This window comes from Pseudopodoces humilis, chromosome 9, assembly GCF_049639895.1.
Source record: "Pseudopodoces humilis isolate 2021_Gansu_Grassland_sample_001 chromosome 9, ASM4963989v1, whole genome shotgun sequence".
NCBI classification, from domain to species: Eukaryota; Metazoa; Chordata; class Aves; order Passeriformes; family Paridae; genus Pseudopodoces; species Pseudopodoces humilis.
The window spans coordinates 21314826-21335748 of NC_142208.1; the positions used below are offsets into that span (position 1 = coordinate 21314826).

The window sequence follows — 20923 nt, forward strand, 5'->3', positions numbered from 1 at the left end:
GTGCTTGTCAGATCCAGATGCTGCTATGGCATCCTCAGTTCACATGGAAACCTGGGGAAATTATCGGGCTAATTATCCATTTAGTCAGATATCCTGTCGCCAGCAATTGTCAATACTAGATGCTTCAGAAGAGAACATAAAATCAATAGAAGATAAATATGCTATCATGTGTCTGAAGAAGATGTTTCTTCACAGACTCGGGGATTATGTCAGTGTATTTCTTCCTGTCTTTTATATTTTGAAAGTATTCAAAATATGAACTCTTTTCCTCAACATAATATGGTTGGTGTTATTATCTGCAAGTTAATATGTGCTCTGTTCAATAGATCTTTTGGGTGTAACAGAAAATGGCACTAGGGAAAGCCAAAGCATTTGTGGAACACCAGTGTTGTTTTTCGTATGCAGCAAAATTTGCTTGCTTGGTGTATGAGTATGTATTATTATACCTGCTGCTTTTACTCAGAGCCTTGAGGATGCAAATGGACAGGGATGCAAAATGGACACTGTTCTTTCATGAACAACATGAATCAGTATTATTTTTTCTTGATTATGTTTAGGCTTTATAACTGACATACCATTAAAATCTTCCTGGGGAAAAAAAAAGTGAGTTTCCGTGTGTTTTTGACTGGATTAGTCAGGATGATTCACAGATAAATGATGAGTTTATTTTCACAGTGTCCTCTGGGAAGAAAGATGTTCTTGTCAGCCCAAATTTTCAAGTAAAGAGCTGAGGCAGAGAAAGATTTAAGGTCTTAAACATCCATTGATTTCCAAGGCTCTGCATTTGCACTGTGGCATTTTTTCTCCTGTTGAGTATCTGCCTTAGAAATTTGAAAAATACAAAGAATGTGTATACCCGTATTGTGGTTCCCCAAACCCTCAGCTGTAACTGTAACTTAATCTCCAGACCTTCTACATGTCTGAGTCTCAACTTCCATTTCCTCAGTTCCTCAGCTGTACAGCCCAAAACTGAAGAAATGAACCTAAAGAGAGGGCTGAGAAGCAAAACTCAGAAAATTTTCCTTATTCCTTTTCATGAGGCAGGGGTTCTTTAAAACGGCAAAGAAGAAGAACCAGCAAACCAAAAACCAAACTGAATGAAACCCAAAACACCCAGACCAAATCTTCAGGGAAAATTTCAACTGCTTTGGCCACTAAGTCCTTAATCTATGATTTCCATATATCAAATTAGGCACATGACTGAGTCAGCTGTCCCTTTCAGGGAGGGATTTTGCATTCAAATGTCTACCTGCCATCACCCCCTTGTCCCCCAATATCTAGGTCTGCCATTTCTCATTTAATCCCAAACCCAGCTACTTTGCTTCCAAATTTTGCTTTTTTGCTGTAAACCACAGATGCACTGCAGATTTCAAACACAAGAAGTTGTGTTAATATGTTGACACAGCAGAATGCTGTTCTTGTTTCTGCTGTAGTCTCAGAAATAGCTAAATTACATTAGCTGACTTTTTCCACAAAGAAAGAAACTTCTAAGGCAGATATGCAATATGAAATATTTCTGACCAGGCAGCACTGAATTTATAATCTGCTTAAAACAGGTTCTTTTTTCAAGTAGTGTTATTCTAACAAGAAGCAGGGAGATGACTCTCTGGCAGGTATACTAATATTTATAACCTAATGTGTTAAATTAAAATATATTTCAAAATTATTTTTAATTTTAAAATTTTGTATTTATTCCCACAAATTACAGTTTGAACAAAAGCCTTCCATACTGCCACCCAGTGTGTAATAAGATCAGAAATGTGCAGAATACAGCAATGATGTCTGCTTGTGAAATCTGATGGCCCATAGTGGAAGAGGAGAAGTTTGCAGTGAGTTGTGTGACTGCCAAGTTTGATTCATTTTTAGGGTCATCAGAGTTGTAAGCTTAAAATAAGTGATAAAAATAATTTGTAATTTTATACAAGGGAACATATGCCCAAACTGTAAAATGTTTAAGTTGGTTTGTTGGTTATTTTTTGCATTAAACTATGAAGAGCAGAGAATCTACTTTATTGCAATCCTAGTGCTTTTCTTTTAAAATTATTTGACTCGTAGGAAGCAATAAAACATGGATATTTTATCTGTACTGGCTCATAAAATTGGATTGGAACATGAACACTTATTTCGTAAGTATACTTCTCTTTGTGAGAGGAAATCTTCCTTAAAGTTAAAAAAAAAATAAATCAGGAAGCAGGTATTCCTTGTGCAAGCTGCTCAAGATCCCTCAGCACAACCTTAATTAAGGTTAATTAGGCACCATATGTGGAAACTGAAACACATATTTTCCATATTTCTCTCCTTGTCTGATGAAGAGAGGTTATCTTACAGTACTGGCTCTGTCCAGGCAGAGAAATCTTCACACAAAACTCTAACAGTCACTGGGGTATTGACTGGGGTAGAATTTGGGAGCCAGACCAAATCCTTTTTGCTTCATTCTTTTTATTTTATTAGTCTGTGGGTACAGCAAAAGGGATAAGAAGATCAGTTAGAGTCAAACTATTTCTTGATCCTGCTGAAGATCAAGTCCTTTCCTTAAAAACCACTTGCCTGTCATAATTTAAAATTTTTCAAGACATTATAAGAAGTTAATAAACCATGCTCTAGCAAATATTATTTGCTCTTATTTAATTTCTGTTTGGTGGAATGTAAGTGTGCTTGTAAGAGAATGTCATTCATTACAAAAGAAAACAGTTTCCTGATTTGCTCTACATTTCAATATATAATTCAGTATACTTTATTCTCCTATATTAATATTTATCAGCCCTTTGGCACAGATGCTTGCACTGTGGCCCACTGCTTGAAACGTGATGCGTGTCACAGAATCCCAGATTCCAGTGTTCAAAGGGTTGCAGCAGGAGAGAGTCCTGCTTACTTTAATGTATTTCCAAAGGGATTCTGCCAGGAATTGGGAGCATTAACGCAGCAGTTAGGAATCAATTACGTAGCTTTGCAGATGGGAACAAAAGGAAGAGAAATTTTCTCCAGGGACTCGTTACAAAGTTACACTGTGAAATTATTCCTCAGCCTTGATTTATTTTTTTTTTCTTTCTAGTATGAATCTTTTTCATATATTTGTTAGTTGTGGAAGACAGTGTGCAATTATCAAACTAATGATTTTTTCAGTTCTGTAATAAGAAGGGCATTCTGTAGATCTTCCTTTCATAGGAAAATTGTGACCAAGAAAATTTTAAATTTGTGACCAATTATCTGTCAGCCTCTTTTAAGTGAAAAGATGAGTGTATGTTCAAATCCATGTGACTGTAGAACTGTGTACTAAAGGCATGGAAATCAGCACTTGTATATACCAACCTGAGGTATGTAGTTCCTGTGATTTACACCAGCTGGAGGTCAAACCTTACTATGATCCCCACTCTCACAGAATGGAGTTCATTGATCAGTGGCAAGGAAGAAAGCGAAGATGTACATTCCCCATGCCCTATGGTATTATTGCTCTACAAATGACATGACATTTTTATGAATAGGCAAATAAAATTCTCATTGTAAAAATTTCCCTGTTCATGAATGAACAAGCTTTCTAATAAAAATAGAAATGGTTTTGCAAAAAAAAAAAAAATTTTTCTCTATGAAGCATAAGTCAGATCAGCTGAACAGCAGGCTCTTCCATAGGAAAATTAAGGTACTTAGTCTGTAAATCAGGGCATCAACAGTTGTTTTGACACTCTGTGTTAGGTTGGGGAAAATTATTCCTTAACCCACAATAAAACAATTTTGAGTACAATGTGCATTGTCTCTGGACAGTGGTGTGCATACTAGGACATTGTTGAAAAGTTTTGACAACATCCTGACAGCTTTTTCCCTGGGTGAAATAGAGAGAAATCTAGTGGATCTAACTAAAGAAGATATAGCTCCAAAGTCTGTTTTATTTTTAAATATCTGTCTTTTAGATCAGCAATAATCATATGTTTATAGGAAAATGCAAGAATTATGTGATTTACTTTCTCTTAATGTTTTATTATTTTGAAAGTAATTTTTAAAGTGGCTGGCAAACCACAGGATTTCTATTCTTAAAGGAGCTGTCCTTGTGGAATGAATATCCTTTTTCCATATCAGCAACCCAGAATAAGATTCTGGAGCTACAGAGGTTGTTGGTGGCTTTACCAACTGTGGTGCTGTTAGCTGGAGTAGAATATCTTTCCATGCAGAATGGCCCTGTGGAGAGCATCTGAAGCTGGACTCTGTTACTGGATTTTTGCACTGGCTGCTAGAATGACAAGGTTGCAGGCAGCCAAAGGGTCACGTACTAGGTCAGATGTGACATCAGAGAACACAGTCAACTTTCAGGCTGTCATGTTCTCTATTCTCTGAATGTTTTCTGATCCCTCTTGTAATCCTAATTTGACTTGTGAAAAGGCAGCATGAGAAAGAATTTAGCATTTGACATTTAGCATGAAGGGATGATTGTGTGAGCTTAAGTGTCTACACATTGTTGTGACACAGGCTAAGGAATGAGGATGGTCCAGAGGTTTGACTTTTAGCTTGCAGCTTGTCTCACTCTGTAGCCGAATTTTCTCTGTAGTTTTAAGCAGGTAATTTAGCCTTCCTTGGTCTCACTTCCCAGCAGTAAAACCTAGCTCCCGTGATGGAAATGTGCAGTAATGGTAAGTAGTTAACTACTGAAGAAAAAGCTATTGCAGTTTAATGAAGAATTTTGATCATCCGGTGTTTTGTCTTTCTCTATAACTAGAAGTGAGAACAAAGGTTTAATGCAGAATTTTGATTATTCAAAATTTGCTTGGTCTCTAAGAGGGAAAGTCAAAATGTTGGCACTTTCTGCCAAAGGAATTTCTTTCTAAATCCTGGCTTTGTAAAACAATCCATGGATCAGACTGTTCCAAAGCTCCAAAGCTCACACAGCTCTTGGGGCTGCAGGCTCTGAGGCATTTGCTTGGGTGGCTGCTCCAGGAGCGAATGAGCTCTGGGGACCCTGGCTCTGAAGTACCTAAAATGGTTTATTTGAACTCAGGCTCCCAGTAGCCTGTCAGGCAGGTTATTGAGAAGATGTGCAAGCTGGCAGGAGCTCAAAGAGGCTTAGATTTTTTTTAAAGTGCCTGGTGAACTAGGTTCTATTGGTTTGTGACATTTTTTCAGGGCAGTATTATGATAATTACATCATTTTCATGGAACACCCAGGATAAATGAGTAGGAAAATTCCAACAAAGTAAAATTCATTAGTGAGTTGCTGATTAGATCTGTTCAAAAGGCAATGTGATTTTTTTTTGTGTGACGTGTGTTACACGTGTTAGGTAGAAATACTGCTCCCTAGAACTCTCTCTTGTCTGGGAATCCTGGGAAGTTACATTCTAGTGATTTTCAGCCAGCCAAATCCATATACCATCTTTCTCAGTACAGCTTGCTGTGAGGATATCCCAAACTTAATTAAAGAAAATGCTTTTGAATGATCTACTGTTCTGTGCAAAACCCAGCCCTACCACTTATACTGTGGATGAATATAACTTTTTAAAATGCAGGATTTATCAGCCTTTTTCACTATTGTTTCCTAAATAAGCTTCCTTATCTGAATTAATTAAAAATTAGCACCATTTCCAAATACTTCAGAATCCATAGGAAAATAAACATCTTTTTGTTTGTTTTTACATTTTGGTAACAATTTGGAGTTACAGTGAAGAATGAGGTTTAAAACTTCCTTACTGTATGTCACATAGTTTCAGCTGCAGTGGGGTTCTCTATTGCTCTTTCCTTTCATTCAGAGTATATTTATTTTTCTTGATGCTGTGTGCTGTTCAGTAGCTACTCAGAACCAGCTCTGCATGAAACAGGAACTAACTTCAACTGTTCCATACTAGAAATTCTGACTGATCTATTTCCTCAAATTGCTATCTTTTGGGCACTGAAGGGAGCATGGGAGAATCGAGCTGAGTGAGCAGTGGGATGGGATGCTGCAGGTACTTTTCTCTATTCCCCTTCCATGCCAGGAGATTTCTAAGGATGGAATGTGGAACAGTTTCCTGCCTGGTTTGTGGCCATGTAGAAAGTGTCTCTCTCCTGCATTTTATACACCACTCACCAATGGAAATTCTCTCAGGTGTGAGATTGGAGGGTTGAATTTGTCTTGTAAATTCTGATTTATAACTTGTATAAACCCATATATTTTCACAATATTCCAGAAAATCCCTTTCAAGTCCAGTTATTACTTTATGCAGTTCATGGCAGAAAAATGAAGTGATGTAAACCATTAGCATTGCTCTTTTTTTTTTGTGAAATATATTGAGTTCTTAAGGTATAATAGATTAATTGAATTATTAGCATATGAATGTTCTTGCACTGACATTGCAGGTTGATATTTTTTTGTAGGAGAAGGATCATGAGCTTAGTGTTATTTTGAAGAGTCATTGAGGCAGAAAGCAATTATTAATTTTATGTCCTATGTAAATTTAAGATGGAAAATAGGTCCTTTAATGTTTTCTATTAGAGAAATATTTGAAAAAATATGACACTGTACAGATGACTGATTGATGTCAATTTTGCATTTAAAAAACCTTGTATGAATTTGAAGGCATGAAATGTTGTTTAGTTGTTGAATAACATGAGAGGTGGTTTATATAACTGTTCTGAATTACAAATTCACAAGATGCTCTGAAAACTTCATAATGGGACCCATCTTTGCAGGCCATTAAGTGCTCTGCAGGTTACACTGAATACAGTAAGATTCTGTGATCCTAGTTTTTTTTAAGAGAAATTTACTTTTTCTTGGGAGTCCATAATAAGCATGAAAGGGGAAATTTATCCTGGGATTTCTTTCACACTGTGAAGCTCACATGCACTCAGTTGTCACCACAAATATTGCACAGTCATTTACCACTTGCCTGCAGAATGAATTCCTGTCTACAAAAAACCTGTCTGACTCTTCAGGCAGGGCTTGTCCTGCCTGCCTTAGCATGTATCTGTAAAGTGTGATTACAGCCCCAGTGTGTTTACAGCCCCAGTAAATGACTATTTTATGACAGTAATGCTCTGGTGAGCTGGCTTCAGAGCGTCTGAGTTCTGCTACTGCTCATCTTTTGCCCAAGTAGTTGCTTCACAACCTCTGTGTTTGCAGCAGGCAGCCCATCCAGCCATGCCTGGCAACATCCTTGAGCTTCTAGCCTCCCTCATAATATTCAATTTTTTCTCTGGCTGAGTCTGCATCTGTGTTGTGACTTTTATTTTGAAACATGGCTTACCTGACAGTGGCCAGGCTGGTGCAAAAAGTCACATTCATGTTCTCCTGTGGTGGCTTGGCTCAGAGGACAGAAACTGCTCTGAGGAAGCCAGACTGACTGCAGGGGGCTGGGCAGTTACCTGCTCTGCCAGAACTTTATAAATATGTCTCCTAATAAAAAGCCAGCTTTGTTTTCTGAACAGGTATTCTTACCTTTCACTGCCTAACACATTACTTCTCAAGAATCTGTATCACCAGGAAGAGCTATCTATGATTTTATAACCTCATTCATTACATAAAGTTGTGTAATATTCACAGTGTTTAATTGTGTATTCAGTAGTTACAGTCTCTGAGTCAGTTTTTTGGTATCATCTGAGAAAATGTACTGCACACTACCTTTCATTGAAAAATATGCTTGCAGAAGTTTACTTGCACAGTTAAAGAGACATTTTTTATGGCTCTGTAAAAACTGGAAGTTATAATCTTATTTTGGCAGATGCTGCTCTAAAATTATAAAGTTATAATGGTGATATAATCAGCCTTGAGAACATCTTGATGAATTAAACATGCTGCAGCTGCAGAGTTTGCTTTAGACATCTGCAACAATGACTGGATTAAAGCTACAGTAAACATAAAGATCCAAAATTTATAATATCGATTTCCACTGTGCTCCATACAACTGAAAGGGAGTTGTAGCTTTGTGGGGCTTGGCCTTTTCTCCCAGGCAACAGTGACAGGACACAGTCTCAAGCTACATTAGAGGAGATTTAGATTGGCCATCAGGAAGAATTTCTTCAAAGAAAGGGTGATTAGGTATTGGAATGAGCTGCACAGGGATCTGATGGAGTCGCCATCCCTGAAGGTGTTCAAGGAAAGACTGGATGTGGCACTCAGTGCCATGGTCTGGTTGACATGGTGTTGTTGGGTCATAGATTGGACTCATGATCTCAGAGGTCTTTTCCAATCTAATAGAATCTGTGATTCTAAGATTACTACAATTAAATACTGAGTAATTGTAAACAGATGCACATACTTTCATTTATGTTTCAATTCTTCTCACTCTCAGGAAAGTGAAAATTGCATATGTGATTTGGGTGATTTTTTTCTTTTTGCACCTTGTCTATTTTTGAAAATTAAGAATTAAAATAATCTACTTTTCTTACCTCTTGGTAAGTTAAAAAATTATTATGCATTTTCTTACAAAGTGTGCTTTCTCCTCAGTGTTCTCTTAGCATTTTAAATGTTTCTCATACAGCATATAATTGGTCATTTTTACAAAGTTTGCATGTAATTCATATATATATATATATATATATATTTAGCTAAACCTAATCTCTTTGCAATAGTGAGCTGTACATCTAACACAAAGATAAAAGTACCTAATTGTCATTTCCTATGCTTGGTGTGTTTTTGGAGCAGTTCAGTGAAACCTGTATTGCTAATGAAAAGACATCTCTCAAAATGCATAAGTAGGTACAGATCCTGAATATTTTGACTATACCTTTTTACTCATTTTAATTTCTAGACCAGTACAGAACCAATAATTTTCAATTGTTTTAATTCAGTTATTCAATCAGTCTGCTGGAGTAAGTTATTGGATGTGGGGTCGGTTACCAAGTCTCATATTTTCTGTCTAAAGAAGAAAGTAATTAACTTGAGAAGCTAGGTAGAGAGGAAGCTGGAAAAGAAAGTAGCTGAGGACCAGAGAGGAAAGTGGCATAGGAAGTGGGAGTCAGAAGGGGATGGTGAATGTACAAATTTGAGAAGTGCAGAGTGGCCAGAAAAAGCAATGGGGAATGGAAAAGATAGGTTGAATTAGCAGCTCCATTGTGGAAAGGTAAGTTGGTTGAAGAGACAACCAAAAAAGGGGCACAAAAATAGAATGACAGGGAAGAGATATAAGTGGAAGTTTGATGGACTGAAAAATAAATTAAATTCATCAAGGGCAATGCTCTAAGCTACAAAAGGTAGGTAAAGGCTCTGTTGACCCAACTAACCGAGTAAACCATGCATATCTCAGTTCACTCTGGATATGATGTGAGGAGCCTAGAGTTACATTAGAAACCTGAGAGCAGACATCAACAATTTAGCATAGGGGAGTAACAAAGACAGGGAGCTAGAACAGGTACAGATTATAAAAGCTCAGTTTCCTAAGACTGATTGATTCCACATTGGTCTGCAACTCAAGATTGTGTCCATGCTGTCAGCAAATATTTGTTAGCCCTGTAGCACAGTACATTTCCTGGATAGTGAACAAAGCCTAAGAGTCTTACAGGATTTGAAGTAAGCAGCATTTCTTTGAAGAAATTAAGTCTCTGTGCATAAACATAGGAAAATTGAATTAAGGTCAAAATTCAATCCACCACATTCTGGGATTTCTTAAATTGCAGGTATTTGATTTTGCAATCCCAATAAAGTTCTTCTGAAGTGGTTTGTTTATAGTAATCCCATATGAATTACTCACAACTGAGTTTCATAAAATCCAGGATTCTGCATTTTTCTCATTTCATTCACTTACAAAGCTTTATAAGCTAAAATACAAAATAACCAACAGTATTTGACAAAACTGCTGTAAATAACACAGACTTAAAGTGAAATGTAAGCATAGCTAAAGTGAAAAAGGAAATAATCCCTGAGAATATTTTAAGGACTTTGTGGTTGTAGAGAGATTGTCAGAGAACTGCAGGGCCAATAAGTTTTTGGTATGTTTTTGTTTACAACACTGTGCTACTTAACATGTTAAAACTTTTGCCTGTGTTGTCAGATAGGAAGTTCCAAGTTTTCTTTGACTTTGTGTGCCCCGAACTGAAAACATTTTAGTCTGGATGGCAATGTGTTGTGGAATGTTTTTAATTTTTAAAATTGTAATGAGAGATTGGATGCATAACAATGTAGTGTTTTGCAACAAAATAACCACAGATCTGTCATATTTAACAGACAATAGTTCCATTTTATGTACAACATGGTCTTGTTTACAAACTAAATTTTAGCAAGTTCTGTTAAGTCAACAGATAATGTTTTTAATATTTTATTTTTCAAACTGTCAGTATTTCAGCACTGGTCTTTTTCTTTCTCTTTCATCAAAACTACTTGGAGTAAGTAGATTGCATGTAGAAAACATGAAGGTATTTTGTTACACTATGTTATGATATAGTTGGGTAAGTGCCTAGAATATTCTAATATTAGCCTGATTATTCTATTTTACTTGATTAATTTACTTGTTACTGTTCAGAATTTAATATCAATAAACCTGTAATGAGAGCGAGAGACGAGTTTAAGAGAATCATTCCAGTCTGGTGTTTCTGATTAAAAGCACAGGACATGTCCAGTGGTAAAATGAAATGAGAATTTATGATTATGGCTTCTATTACATTCAAAAATTATTCATGCCCAGAATTATTAGAATAAATTCCACTGCATTATTTTGCATCATTACACATGATTTTGCCTGAGGGTATCAAGTCAATGGGTAATGCTTGCAATACTGCTTTTTCAGTCATGGTTTGTTGTACTGTCATTTCAAAAAGTAATTCTTTTCTCTCTGATTTATTTATCATCTTATTTGTAGCTGGCTTAGGACAGATTAGATTTTATTTTAAGGCTGGCATGCTGATGTGAATATTACTGCAGAAAATATCAGTTAAACATTAAAATTACATACAGAGATAATATATTGTATGAGAAAGTTCAGGTTATTCCTACTGAAAACTGTTATGATATTGTCAAATGAAAAATACATAGTGTCTGCCAACATTGTGGGATATTATTATTGAATTTGTTGACATACTTCACATTTCTAGCACAATTAGTACTTCAGCATTTATGTTCTATAATTATAAATTTGTTTGTGCTGTTGATAGTCTCATTCATAAACATAGCTTAAATATTTAGTAAAATGTCTAATTACAAGCAAAGCAAAAATCACCAATAGCCAGTTTTAAAAACAAACCTCTTCAAAAAAAAACAAATTAAAAAGACTGGGAAAAGCACAGAAGGAAAACCACCTGAAAGTTGCTAGTCATGTTGTTTAGGAAAGAAGAAAGATTGTCAGATGTTATGATTATCCACAAAGTATAAACAATGTGTGTTGACCATAATGAAGCTAAATTCTGATGGGTAATTACTACACAGTTCCTTGGGGCTTGATTCTGTAATGTTTTTTTCATCAAGCAATGTTTCATGTTGAGAATGTTGTCTGACAGAGTGCTGGTGGAATGAGCTGCTGTCCCTCTCAGGCTGGATAGCAATCTGAATATCAGGACCATGAGAAGTTTCACTTTTCCACGGTGCTTTCTGGCAGTGTTCATACTATGCAAGAGTACAAATTATTGAGTACAATTTTTTGAAAGCGCTTACATAATGGCAGGATTGTATGCATTTTTATATGGAAATTGCTTTACTTAGCCTTACTTTCTTCCTCTGATTCCTCCCCACCCTCTCCATAAAATCATTTTGCTTGCTGTGAAGGTTACTGAACACAGTGACTCCTGTTAGAATTTTGTCTACCTGATGATCAGCTGGAGATTTCAGAGAAGTAGCCACTATTTTACAGATCAGTGTTATGCTGCATTCCCACACTTTCATTGTTGATTGAAGGCACTCAACCTACTATCAGTCAGTGCACTGCAGGAATTTATGGATCTTCCGTAAAGCTTTCTCTACAGTTGCTTTACAAAATTCTGGGTCTGTAAGTGGTATAAAATTGCAAAGCTATTTGTTTGCTAAAGCTCAGAGCAGATTTATGTTTTCCACCAAAAATGTGCAACATTCATTCTTGTAAAGTTAGCAGTAACATAGAGAAGGGAGAGAAAACTGCCGGCTTCTTGCTCAGCGCTTGTTTCCTGCTTTTACCTTGGTCATGGCAGGTCAGTAGAGAGGGAATGGAGCTGGCTGTGATGCTGAAGGCAAGGCTGCCTGGCACAACATGACAGACCTGAATGACAGATGGAAATCCTGGTGCAAGAGATGCACCTGGTCATGGAGAGATCAAGCAGATTCACATTAATCTGTTAAAAAGAAATGGAATCATAGTCTCTGTGGCTTAACCTTGATATCACTAAATTCTGATACTGATGTCAATAATTTTTAGGTGTTGATGGTGGCTCTGGGCTCCTTTTAGTAATTTTAGTAGAAATCTTGCTCTGTTACAGTATGTATTCCTTTTTGACGTATAGCATGTGAAATACAGCCCTACTGTATATGTAGCCCTACTCCTACTTAAGGTGATGCTCAGTGACTCAAGTTCCACATGGTAAGGGTAGAAAATAGCATGGAGCTAGGTATTTAGGGAAGATTTTAAAGAAATATACTTGGGAGAGGCTAGCTTTCACTAACATTATTTGTATTTTTATAAGTCATATAATAATCAATTAAATCAATATAAACCAAGTAATGATGCTTGTCTTTAGATTAGCAAACTCAAATATAGACAAAACCACATAATTATATGATAATTATGTCAGCAAAATGCTTATTTTTCTTTAAATCAGTTCCTAGCTATTGTTATGAAGAGTAATGATGCTTTTTCTGATAGGTTTCCTCAGGCCTTGTGGCTTACAACTTTTAGAACTCTTATCTGGACCAGTTAATCAACAAAGTGGTCTGCGAAAGATCGCTCCAGAAAGTGATTGCTTTTTGATTATGAGGAAGGTGGGAACATCTTTTTGCAAGTAAACTTTTGAACAGGAAAAAATTGAAACACTTGAAGTTTGCAACATCCTTTTTCTCTCTTGCAGCTGCTCCTTTTGCTGAATCACTTTTCCACTCACTGCCTGCACCTTCCTCTCAGAAACCCACTAACCCACTTATCCATGAAACAAGAGCAGGTTAAGCTTTTTACTCAACCTGCTGCAAGTCTTAACTAAGACCCTATTAAGTTTATCTAGACTATTGCTCTATTCTAAGGTCTCTTGTTTTCTTTTTCGCTGGCTGGTGGTTGGAGTAAATTTTTGTGGTTCTGTAAATTTTGACTTGAGTAAAATGTTCTGAGTCATTATATTAGATATTTTAGTCTGAGTTTGCATCTACCTGAAAGAAAAATCAATTCAGAAATGTCTGAACTCTAGTTCCACTGAAATTTTCACTACTTTATTCAGTTTTACCTTCCTATCTTGTTATGTGTATTGGGCTCACTCTCAATATGGAAGTGCTGAACTTCAGAAGCTCATCAGCATGTTCAGTCTGGTAAGAGCTGTTAGCATAGGAGGCCCATGAGGGGGTCATGTCAAGTCAATCATTCAATAGCTCGACTTGTTATATTAAAGGTTTGGCTTTAGCCTTTTTCTACCCTGTCACTGACATCCTCCCTTCTGTCCTCCTGTCCTACGGGGTTTTTTTTACTTATTTTTAGAAAATGTTAGTAGCATCTACATATTTATGATTCCAGGATAAATCTAATTGCATTGATGCAATTAGATGGGGATCAAGGATATATACAACTCAAAGTGTTTATTCTGGGGCTTGCAATAACTTAATTGTCAATAAATAGGATGTCCAATTAGTTGTGCCGTGGAGTGAATTTGTATAATTTTTCATCAATCAGTCTGTATAATCTGATTACCTTTCTTCTGATTGACCTTTCTTAGAGAAGATGTAAGTGTGAGGCTAAAACAAACATATGCTCTGCCTGTCTGTCTCATCTTCTCTTTGGCTTTCATGACTCAGTTGCTTTGACAGTGGTCCTTGTCACAGCCAAGGATTCTTAGACATCTGCATTCAAAACATTCAGTGGTTGGCTTTGGAACTCAAGTTTTTGTTTGAAAATTATGTTTCCCTTGCTAGGGGATGACTTTTTTATGACCTCTGTGTTTTCAAGTTTATTTTTCATTGTAAGCTAATGGAGGTATTCAAGCTCTTGAGGCAGCTCAGGCTTCCCAGTGGAAAACAGAATTGAACTTGTATGATTTCATAAGGCTTGTTTGCTAAGGTTCACCAAAAATCCATGCAGCTCACTGTACTCAAATGAAAAACCCTTTGGGGTGTCTTTAATTTTGCACTGAGACCTTCCTTTTCTTCTCACTGGATTTGTGTACTGTCACTCACAGGCACTTTTAACTCTCAAAAATAGCAAGCAAATGCAATTATGTAGGTATAAAGCACTAGGTGGGTGCCTAGACATTTTTAGCTTTGCAAAATTTGAACAGTTGATGGAACAACATATTTTTTGCTTTCTGTTCTCTTTGTTCTTTCCTTCTTTTCTTACCTTTCAGGCAGGCCTAATTTCTATTTTTAAAGAACAATGTAGAGCAAGCAAAACTTTCTTGCAATTCTGATCATACAGTAAATAAGAATGTGACTACTTCAAGCTTCCAAATGTCTTTTTATTTCTTTTCTCCTCAGTATTTTGTGGATTCAAAGAAGTTTCTTGGGGCTGTGGTCACATATTACATTTAGTATTCATATATCAAGTAAAAATTGAATGTACTACAGCTACTTGCTTAAAAATGTTTTAACAATAGTTGCTATAGTAGTCTCAGAAATTCTCCCATAGAAGTGTTGGTTGTTTGCACCTATTCTAACCTGTTGGTTTTATTTCAGTATTTGATTATTTCAGCATTTTCACAGATGAAAATTAACTTAATGCTCTACCCATTTATTGTCAGAACCTTGCACTGAACACTATAAAATGGGACCACTGAGTACAGAAGATAGCTGCAGTCAATCTAAAAATTGCAGGAAATGTTGAAATAAAAATACTTCACGCATTGTTTTGTGGATATGTGATTGCACACACTTCCTTGATGCAGTGCTCAGACTGTCTCACAAGCTGAAAATATTCAGCTTGTATGCAGGAGTTTAGGTCAAAATAATTCAAAAGTCACAAAGTAATGAAATATATACCCGCACCGCCAGGTACACATTATAAAAGGCTGATTTAGTAAATACAGCTTCTTCCTAAAGTTTCTGCAGTGTTGGTGTGACCCATGTGCCCTGGTGGTGCATCAACACCTGAACTGGAGAGCTGGCCCAGGGGCAGAGAACAGGGGGGTAACACTCAGGTCAGGTAAACACACAGAGTATTCTCACTGGCAATAGTGTGGAAGATATGATGCATTGCTTCTGTTTCTGCCTTCACAATTCTTTCTGTAAGCCCCTTTTGTTAATTATTTTTTCAAGGATACAAATACTGTTTGAGTAAATGGGATCAGAGAAAAAGGAAATGAGACCAATTTAACAGCTTTGTACTTTTAGTCTGATAAGCCATTGAGGTATACTCTATCAATTGTGGGTCTGACATTATGGTGCACTGCTTCACTGAAGGCCATGGCCTTTCATATCTAAAGAAACTGTTGCAAGGAATGCAAGCAGCATCCTCTTATAATTTGTCCCATTTATCTTTAATTAAAACTCTTCAATTGACTTAAGTGATGACTTGTGAAGATGTCACTAAAGTGACAAATACATGTGTAAGAAGTTTAAGGTGCATTGCGGTATCTTTGACCATGGCTGATTAAGCAAGTCCTGTTGCTATCATCATTCATCTACAACTGACTTTACCCATAAATCTTATTTTTAGAATGGACTCTGTCCAAGCACAATGAACAATTAAGTTCCAAGTTTGCAAATGACAGTCTGTCCTCTTCTTTTCTGTTGTTCATTTATCATTGTCTTGCTTACGCCACTGTGATAATTTGAGACATAAAGTGATGGGGGTTTAGACTGCTTGGTATTTATCATTCAGTGTACCAGTAGAACTACAAAGTTAGGTATGATCATATTGTAATTGTATCTCCACGTTAATAATTGCAAAAGGAAAATAAAATATTAAGGTAATTAAATTGATTTGAATATGTGCCACACGTTAAACAATAGAAAAATCAATGATAGAAGACAAAAATTAAAATGCCTAAACATTTTATGAAGATTTTGCCATTTTAAAGCATGCAGCATAATCCTGGACACAAAGAAAAGGTTAGAATAAATGTGTATGTTAATGACATTCCAGGTGCTTGTCCAGAAGCAAAGTTATATCAAAGAGTATTTTGTAAACTGTTAACAAGATACTGTTGGCAATAATCTCTCTGTCCTTCCTCCCCTCCCCAATTTATTTCATGTAACAGTATGTCAGAAGGACTCCAGACAGACCTTAGTGTTTATGGTCCTTCAGGGTCTTTTGCAAAAGGAAGGGATGTGCTTCATACACAATGTTGTAATTTTCCAAAGGATAATGAAATCTGCTAGAGTATGACTGCATTCTTTCTGACTCACGGCTGTAAAGCATATAAAAGTCAGAGCTCTGAAAAGAGTAGGAAAAATGGGATATGGAAGGAAATTACTTGGTCTTTTAGGGCACAGTTTGGCTGTGACTTATTCAAGAACAATTGTTCAAATAGTTTATAAAGCAGAATTATGCCAGTAATCAATTAGGAAACTTCATACTTAATTCTTGTTCTTCAGCTAATACCAAGGATTATAAGGATTTAAAGAAAGAAATTAATCAAATTTCCACCACGTGTCTCATCTTCAGAACAGTGGATTTCACATACAAACCTGGAGTACTTCACTCTGCAGCAGATTCTGCTGGTTCAGAACCATCAAATCCCATTTCATCAATGATAATATGTGGTACTGACTTCTATTTTTGGGTACTTCAAAGTAATTTTCTAAGTTCATCTTGAGATGGGTTAAATAGTAATGAAATGCTATAGTGACAGGCTAAGACTTTCCTAGTATTACTCAAGCATAATATACTATTTATTTTGGTATTGGGCAATACACTGTTATTGCCAAATAATTTGGTAATAAACAGCAGGACATCAGTCTGCTTGGAATAAAATTAAATGTGTGCCTGTCAAGAAGGCTGGGCTGTTGGCTACTGCTGATGGGGATAACTAAAACCAGAATTCTGCTTTATTAAGTAATGTGTTTTTTTTTTTTTTTTTTCTGGATTCATCATACTAAAATGTGATATGAAACCAAGTACAGGAGAAATACAACATACATGAGCATTGGTCATGATAGGATATCATAAAGCTGTGCTAGCTCTCTGCCTTCAATCTCTGCTTCTCTTTCATCAAAAGTGTTATTGATCATTAATACCAAAAAGAAAAATAGAAAGTAGCAATTCATATAAGAAAACATTTGGATGGCAATTGTTCTACATTAGGTGTAGTTAATGGTCATGTTTACAACCACAAATGTAATATTTACATCCATTGAAATAACAGTATTGATTAAATGGGATAAGGGAAGAGTGTACCAGAAGCTCCAGAGCATTGTTTTTTTGTACATTTGATTGATGTTGAATGGGGCATGTTTTGGATCTGCAGAATATTAGTAAGAAGATGAAATAAAATCACAACTAAGCAAGCAGTTCATTACTTCTCTTGGGCAAAAAGAAAAAAAACCAAGAAAGAATGGTAGTGAATGCAATAATCAAATTTGCACCACTGTATAAGCTCTGCATAGATTGACATAGAAGGAAAATCATAGGTTATGATTAACATTAATAACACTTACATTGCTAACACAGTTGGCAGATACCAGCCAGAGATTCATTTAGTAACATTGCTTGTAGCTACTGAGAATGGTATTCAGCATCAAATACTTTGTATTAGAAATTTTCCCTGTCAAGCAAATGAAATGAGTTTAGCTTGCAGGAAAACATAAAGTGACAGAACAAAAGAAATGGAATGCCATTTGGGGTCTCAGAGATATGAGGAGCTTCTATTAAATAGTGTCTGTAACATCTGTCTACAAGTGTAAGATTTTTTTTCTTGTTTTACTTTTATTCTTTTTTTTTGCAGTAATGTAGGTGTATGATTGCCCTCTTTTTCTTAGTAATACTAAAAGGAAAAAAAGAAATAACAAAAACATCCCTAAAATCCTGTCATCCCAGGAGACACCTGAGGAACAAAATATCCCCAGTATTGTTATTCAGTGGGCAGTTGTTGATGTCTTCTTTCCTGTTCTTTCATTCTGTTCGATTTATATTTTCTACCATTGTTTTCTTGGGCAGTTGTTGATGTCTTCTTTCCTGTTCTATCATTCTGTTCAATTTATATTTTCTACCATTGTTTTCTTCTCTTGTCTATGTGAGAAAGTCCAGTATTTCTGCTGTTCAGTGTTATTTGTAGGTTCCTGTTATTCCAGAATTTGAAATTTGAACTTCCTAGATAAAAAAAGGAATATTATTTTTCTATGCTTTATAAGCAAACTTATAAAGTATGCTATTGCAGAGACAACTTTAATCACTCAGTTCTCAGCTGTGAATCTCTGGTGCCAGAAGTTGTTCCACCATACCATGGGTCTACTCTGATCTAATTATGGACTCCTCTTCCTGACCCATTCCCATGGGTGTGCTGGATAGCACAGCCCTCCTGGAGGCCCTGCTGACAGAGCAGAGGTGCTGGCATGTTCCTAAACATTGTGGCAGTCAGAGAGTCTCCTTACTCGAAGGAATCTGTCAGAGGGCTCTCTAGACAACATCTCCTCTTTCACAATAGGGAGTAAATGTAGAAACTCAACCCTGAAGTTTTTGCAACACTAGAGCTTGATTTTTCAGAGTTGAACATTGATTTAGACTTCAAATGATTCAGGAATTGCTGAAATATTAACTATTCTTTCTTGCTTCCAATCTCTAAATTGTGAGGTTTTCACTGTTTTGATATTCACCTACCTTAGCAGTTTTTAAAATTATTATTGTACTTTAGTGATGAAAGGAATGCATAAGGCTATGTACTTTATTATATCAGCCATCATATGGGAGGTAGGCTTGTGAGTGTCCTTGTGTAAAAATTATCTCCTGTATTATCAGAAGTGCAGGTAGGAAAAAACTAAACTGCATTTTGCTATAAAACATTCAGAAGGAGTGTGTGTAAAGGAAAAAAAAGCTTGGGTTTCAATTTATGCTTTTAATGCTTGGCTATGCACAATTAGTGTCACCATCAAATCAGTTTGAATGCACTTATAGAGAACATTACTATATTAATTTTAAAACGTTTATGATTTTATGAAGGAAGTTGGCTATTGACCTTCATGGAAGGGAAATTTAAGTTGTATTTGAGGGTCTTAAAAAAGTAAATCAAAACAAAGTTGTAAGCTAGTCATTAAAAGTGAAAACATCAAGCAGCATTAAAATTCTTTTTAAACTTGCTTTTGCATTTCAAGGTAGGCACACTGATGAAGACAGTGTATTCTATAGAGGATACAATGGGTAGAACTGCCAAAAATTAACTCCTTTTCAACAGCAAAAAAACATCAATTGAAATTTCTTTCTAACACCCTTATTGACTTTCTTTTTAATTTTATTTTCACAGAGGATCTTTCTCAAAGCTGGAAGTGAGGAAGAAATCTTTGCACATCTTGGCTTGGATTATGTTGAACCATGGGAAAGGAATGCTTAAAATTATTTGCCAGTGTACATTCATCAGTTGACTGCAATGGTCTTTCTGCCCACCTTGCAGTCTGGTTTAGTTATATATACATATATAATGTGTTTCTATAACAACAAAAAAAAATTAAATAAGTATTAGAAGCCATTTGCACATGCTTATGATCCTAGAAGATAAGAGTTTAAGTTTTTCAAAATCTTTTCCAGTTTTTGCTTGTTTTGAAGTTTCTACATGGCAGTGGTAAGACAGATCTTGTTTTGGGGTAACTCTTAGAACTGGTGAGATTTTTGCTTATGGTAGGAATTAAACATTAGTATGAACAATACTTGTTTTTTAAAATAGTCAGCTACAACAATACATAAATAATTCAAAATATTTGAGCTGAGTCAAAACATTACTGAAATGTATGCTGGTCTTTAACTGAATTTCTTACATATTTTGCTGAATCCATGTATAAAATTGCTCTGTATATAAGGCTTAATGACCCAGGCAGTAACTACTTTGCAATCTCAGCAACTGGAGGCTTCAGTTGTAATATTTTCCCAGGTAGTGCACCATTCTACAAAAACTATAAGCAAGTTGAGAATTCAGTGAGAGTTAAAAAACATTTCACAGGAAGGGATTTTGAAAGAAAAAGTGGAATAACTCAGTAGCAATCTCCAACTGTGTAGAAAAATATTATAAATTTAGAATACTGATTTGGACTAAAGATGATTCTGGTTATGTGGAGTAATGGTCCTCAGTCAGGAATTTGAATCATAACCTGCATAAAAACAATAGTTTTACCTGTCAGGTTGGTGACTGCTCCAAGACAAAAGATTTTAATTATCTGTGCTCAATTTAGATAGATGGAAATTTTTCAGTAAGTGTGAATGCTTTGGAATTGGATTTTACTTGAGCTGTTGGGATATTGCCTGCTCTAGAAAGGTATTCCCTCTCTTTAGTCAGAAATTCATCTAGGATGTGAGAGGCTCTCTAATAAAAGCCCTATGAGATATTTTGGTTTCAGAAAATGTCCAGGTTGCTCTTGTGACTATAATGACAATGAAGGATTTGTAATATGTTTATCCTTTAATAAACAGGGGCATTCGGTGCTTTAGGAAATGAAGCTATTTACTAATCATCGTTTCAGAATAAAGGTGCTTAACGACTCCAGGATTGGTCACATAATTTTCTTCCTTAAAAATCTGGATTTTTTCCTTTGTTGAGGTTAACTACACCTCTTGACATGGTGAGGAAAGAATGGCAATGACAGGGCTGTGCACAACAGTTATTACTGACAGTAAAGGCTTCCCACATTCAGACTGTATTTATTCCTAAAGAAAAGTATGCTTAATTTGTTACTCATTACTTTCAGCTGGGGAATAGACTTTTAGAGGACTGTGTTGCAAACTATTCCAAAACCTCAGTC

General features: G+C 35.9%; 1 protein-coding gene across 3 annotated transcripts in view; it reads left to right on the forward strand.

The window, feature by feature from the left end:
* Positions 1-20667, forward strand: part of DNTT (DNA nucleotidylexotransferase) — an 82079-nt gene extending 61412 nt beyond the window's left edge. For all 3 annotated transcript variants that reach the window (XM_088059654.1, XM_088059656.1, XM_088059655.1), the window contains one exon: positions 19438-20667. In XM_088059654.1, coding sequence (XP_087915780.1) covers positions 19438-19524 — 87 coding nt within the window. In that variant the 3' untranslated portion in view covers positions 19525-20667. The remainder of the gene's footprint in view (positions 1-19437) is intronic.
* Positions 20668-20923: the final 256 nt, after the last annotated feature.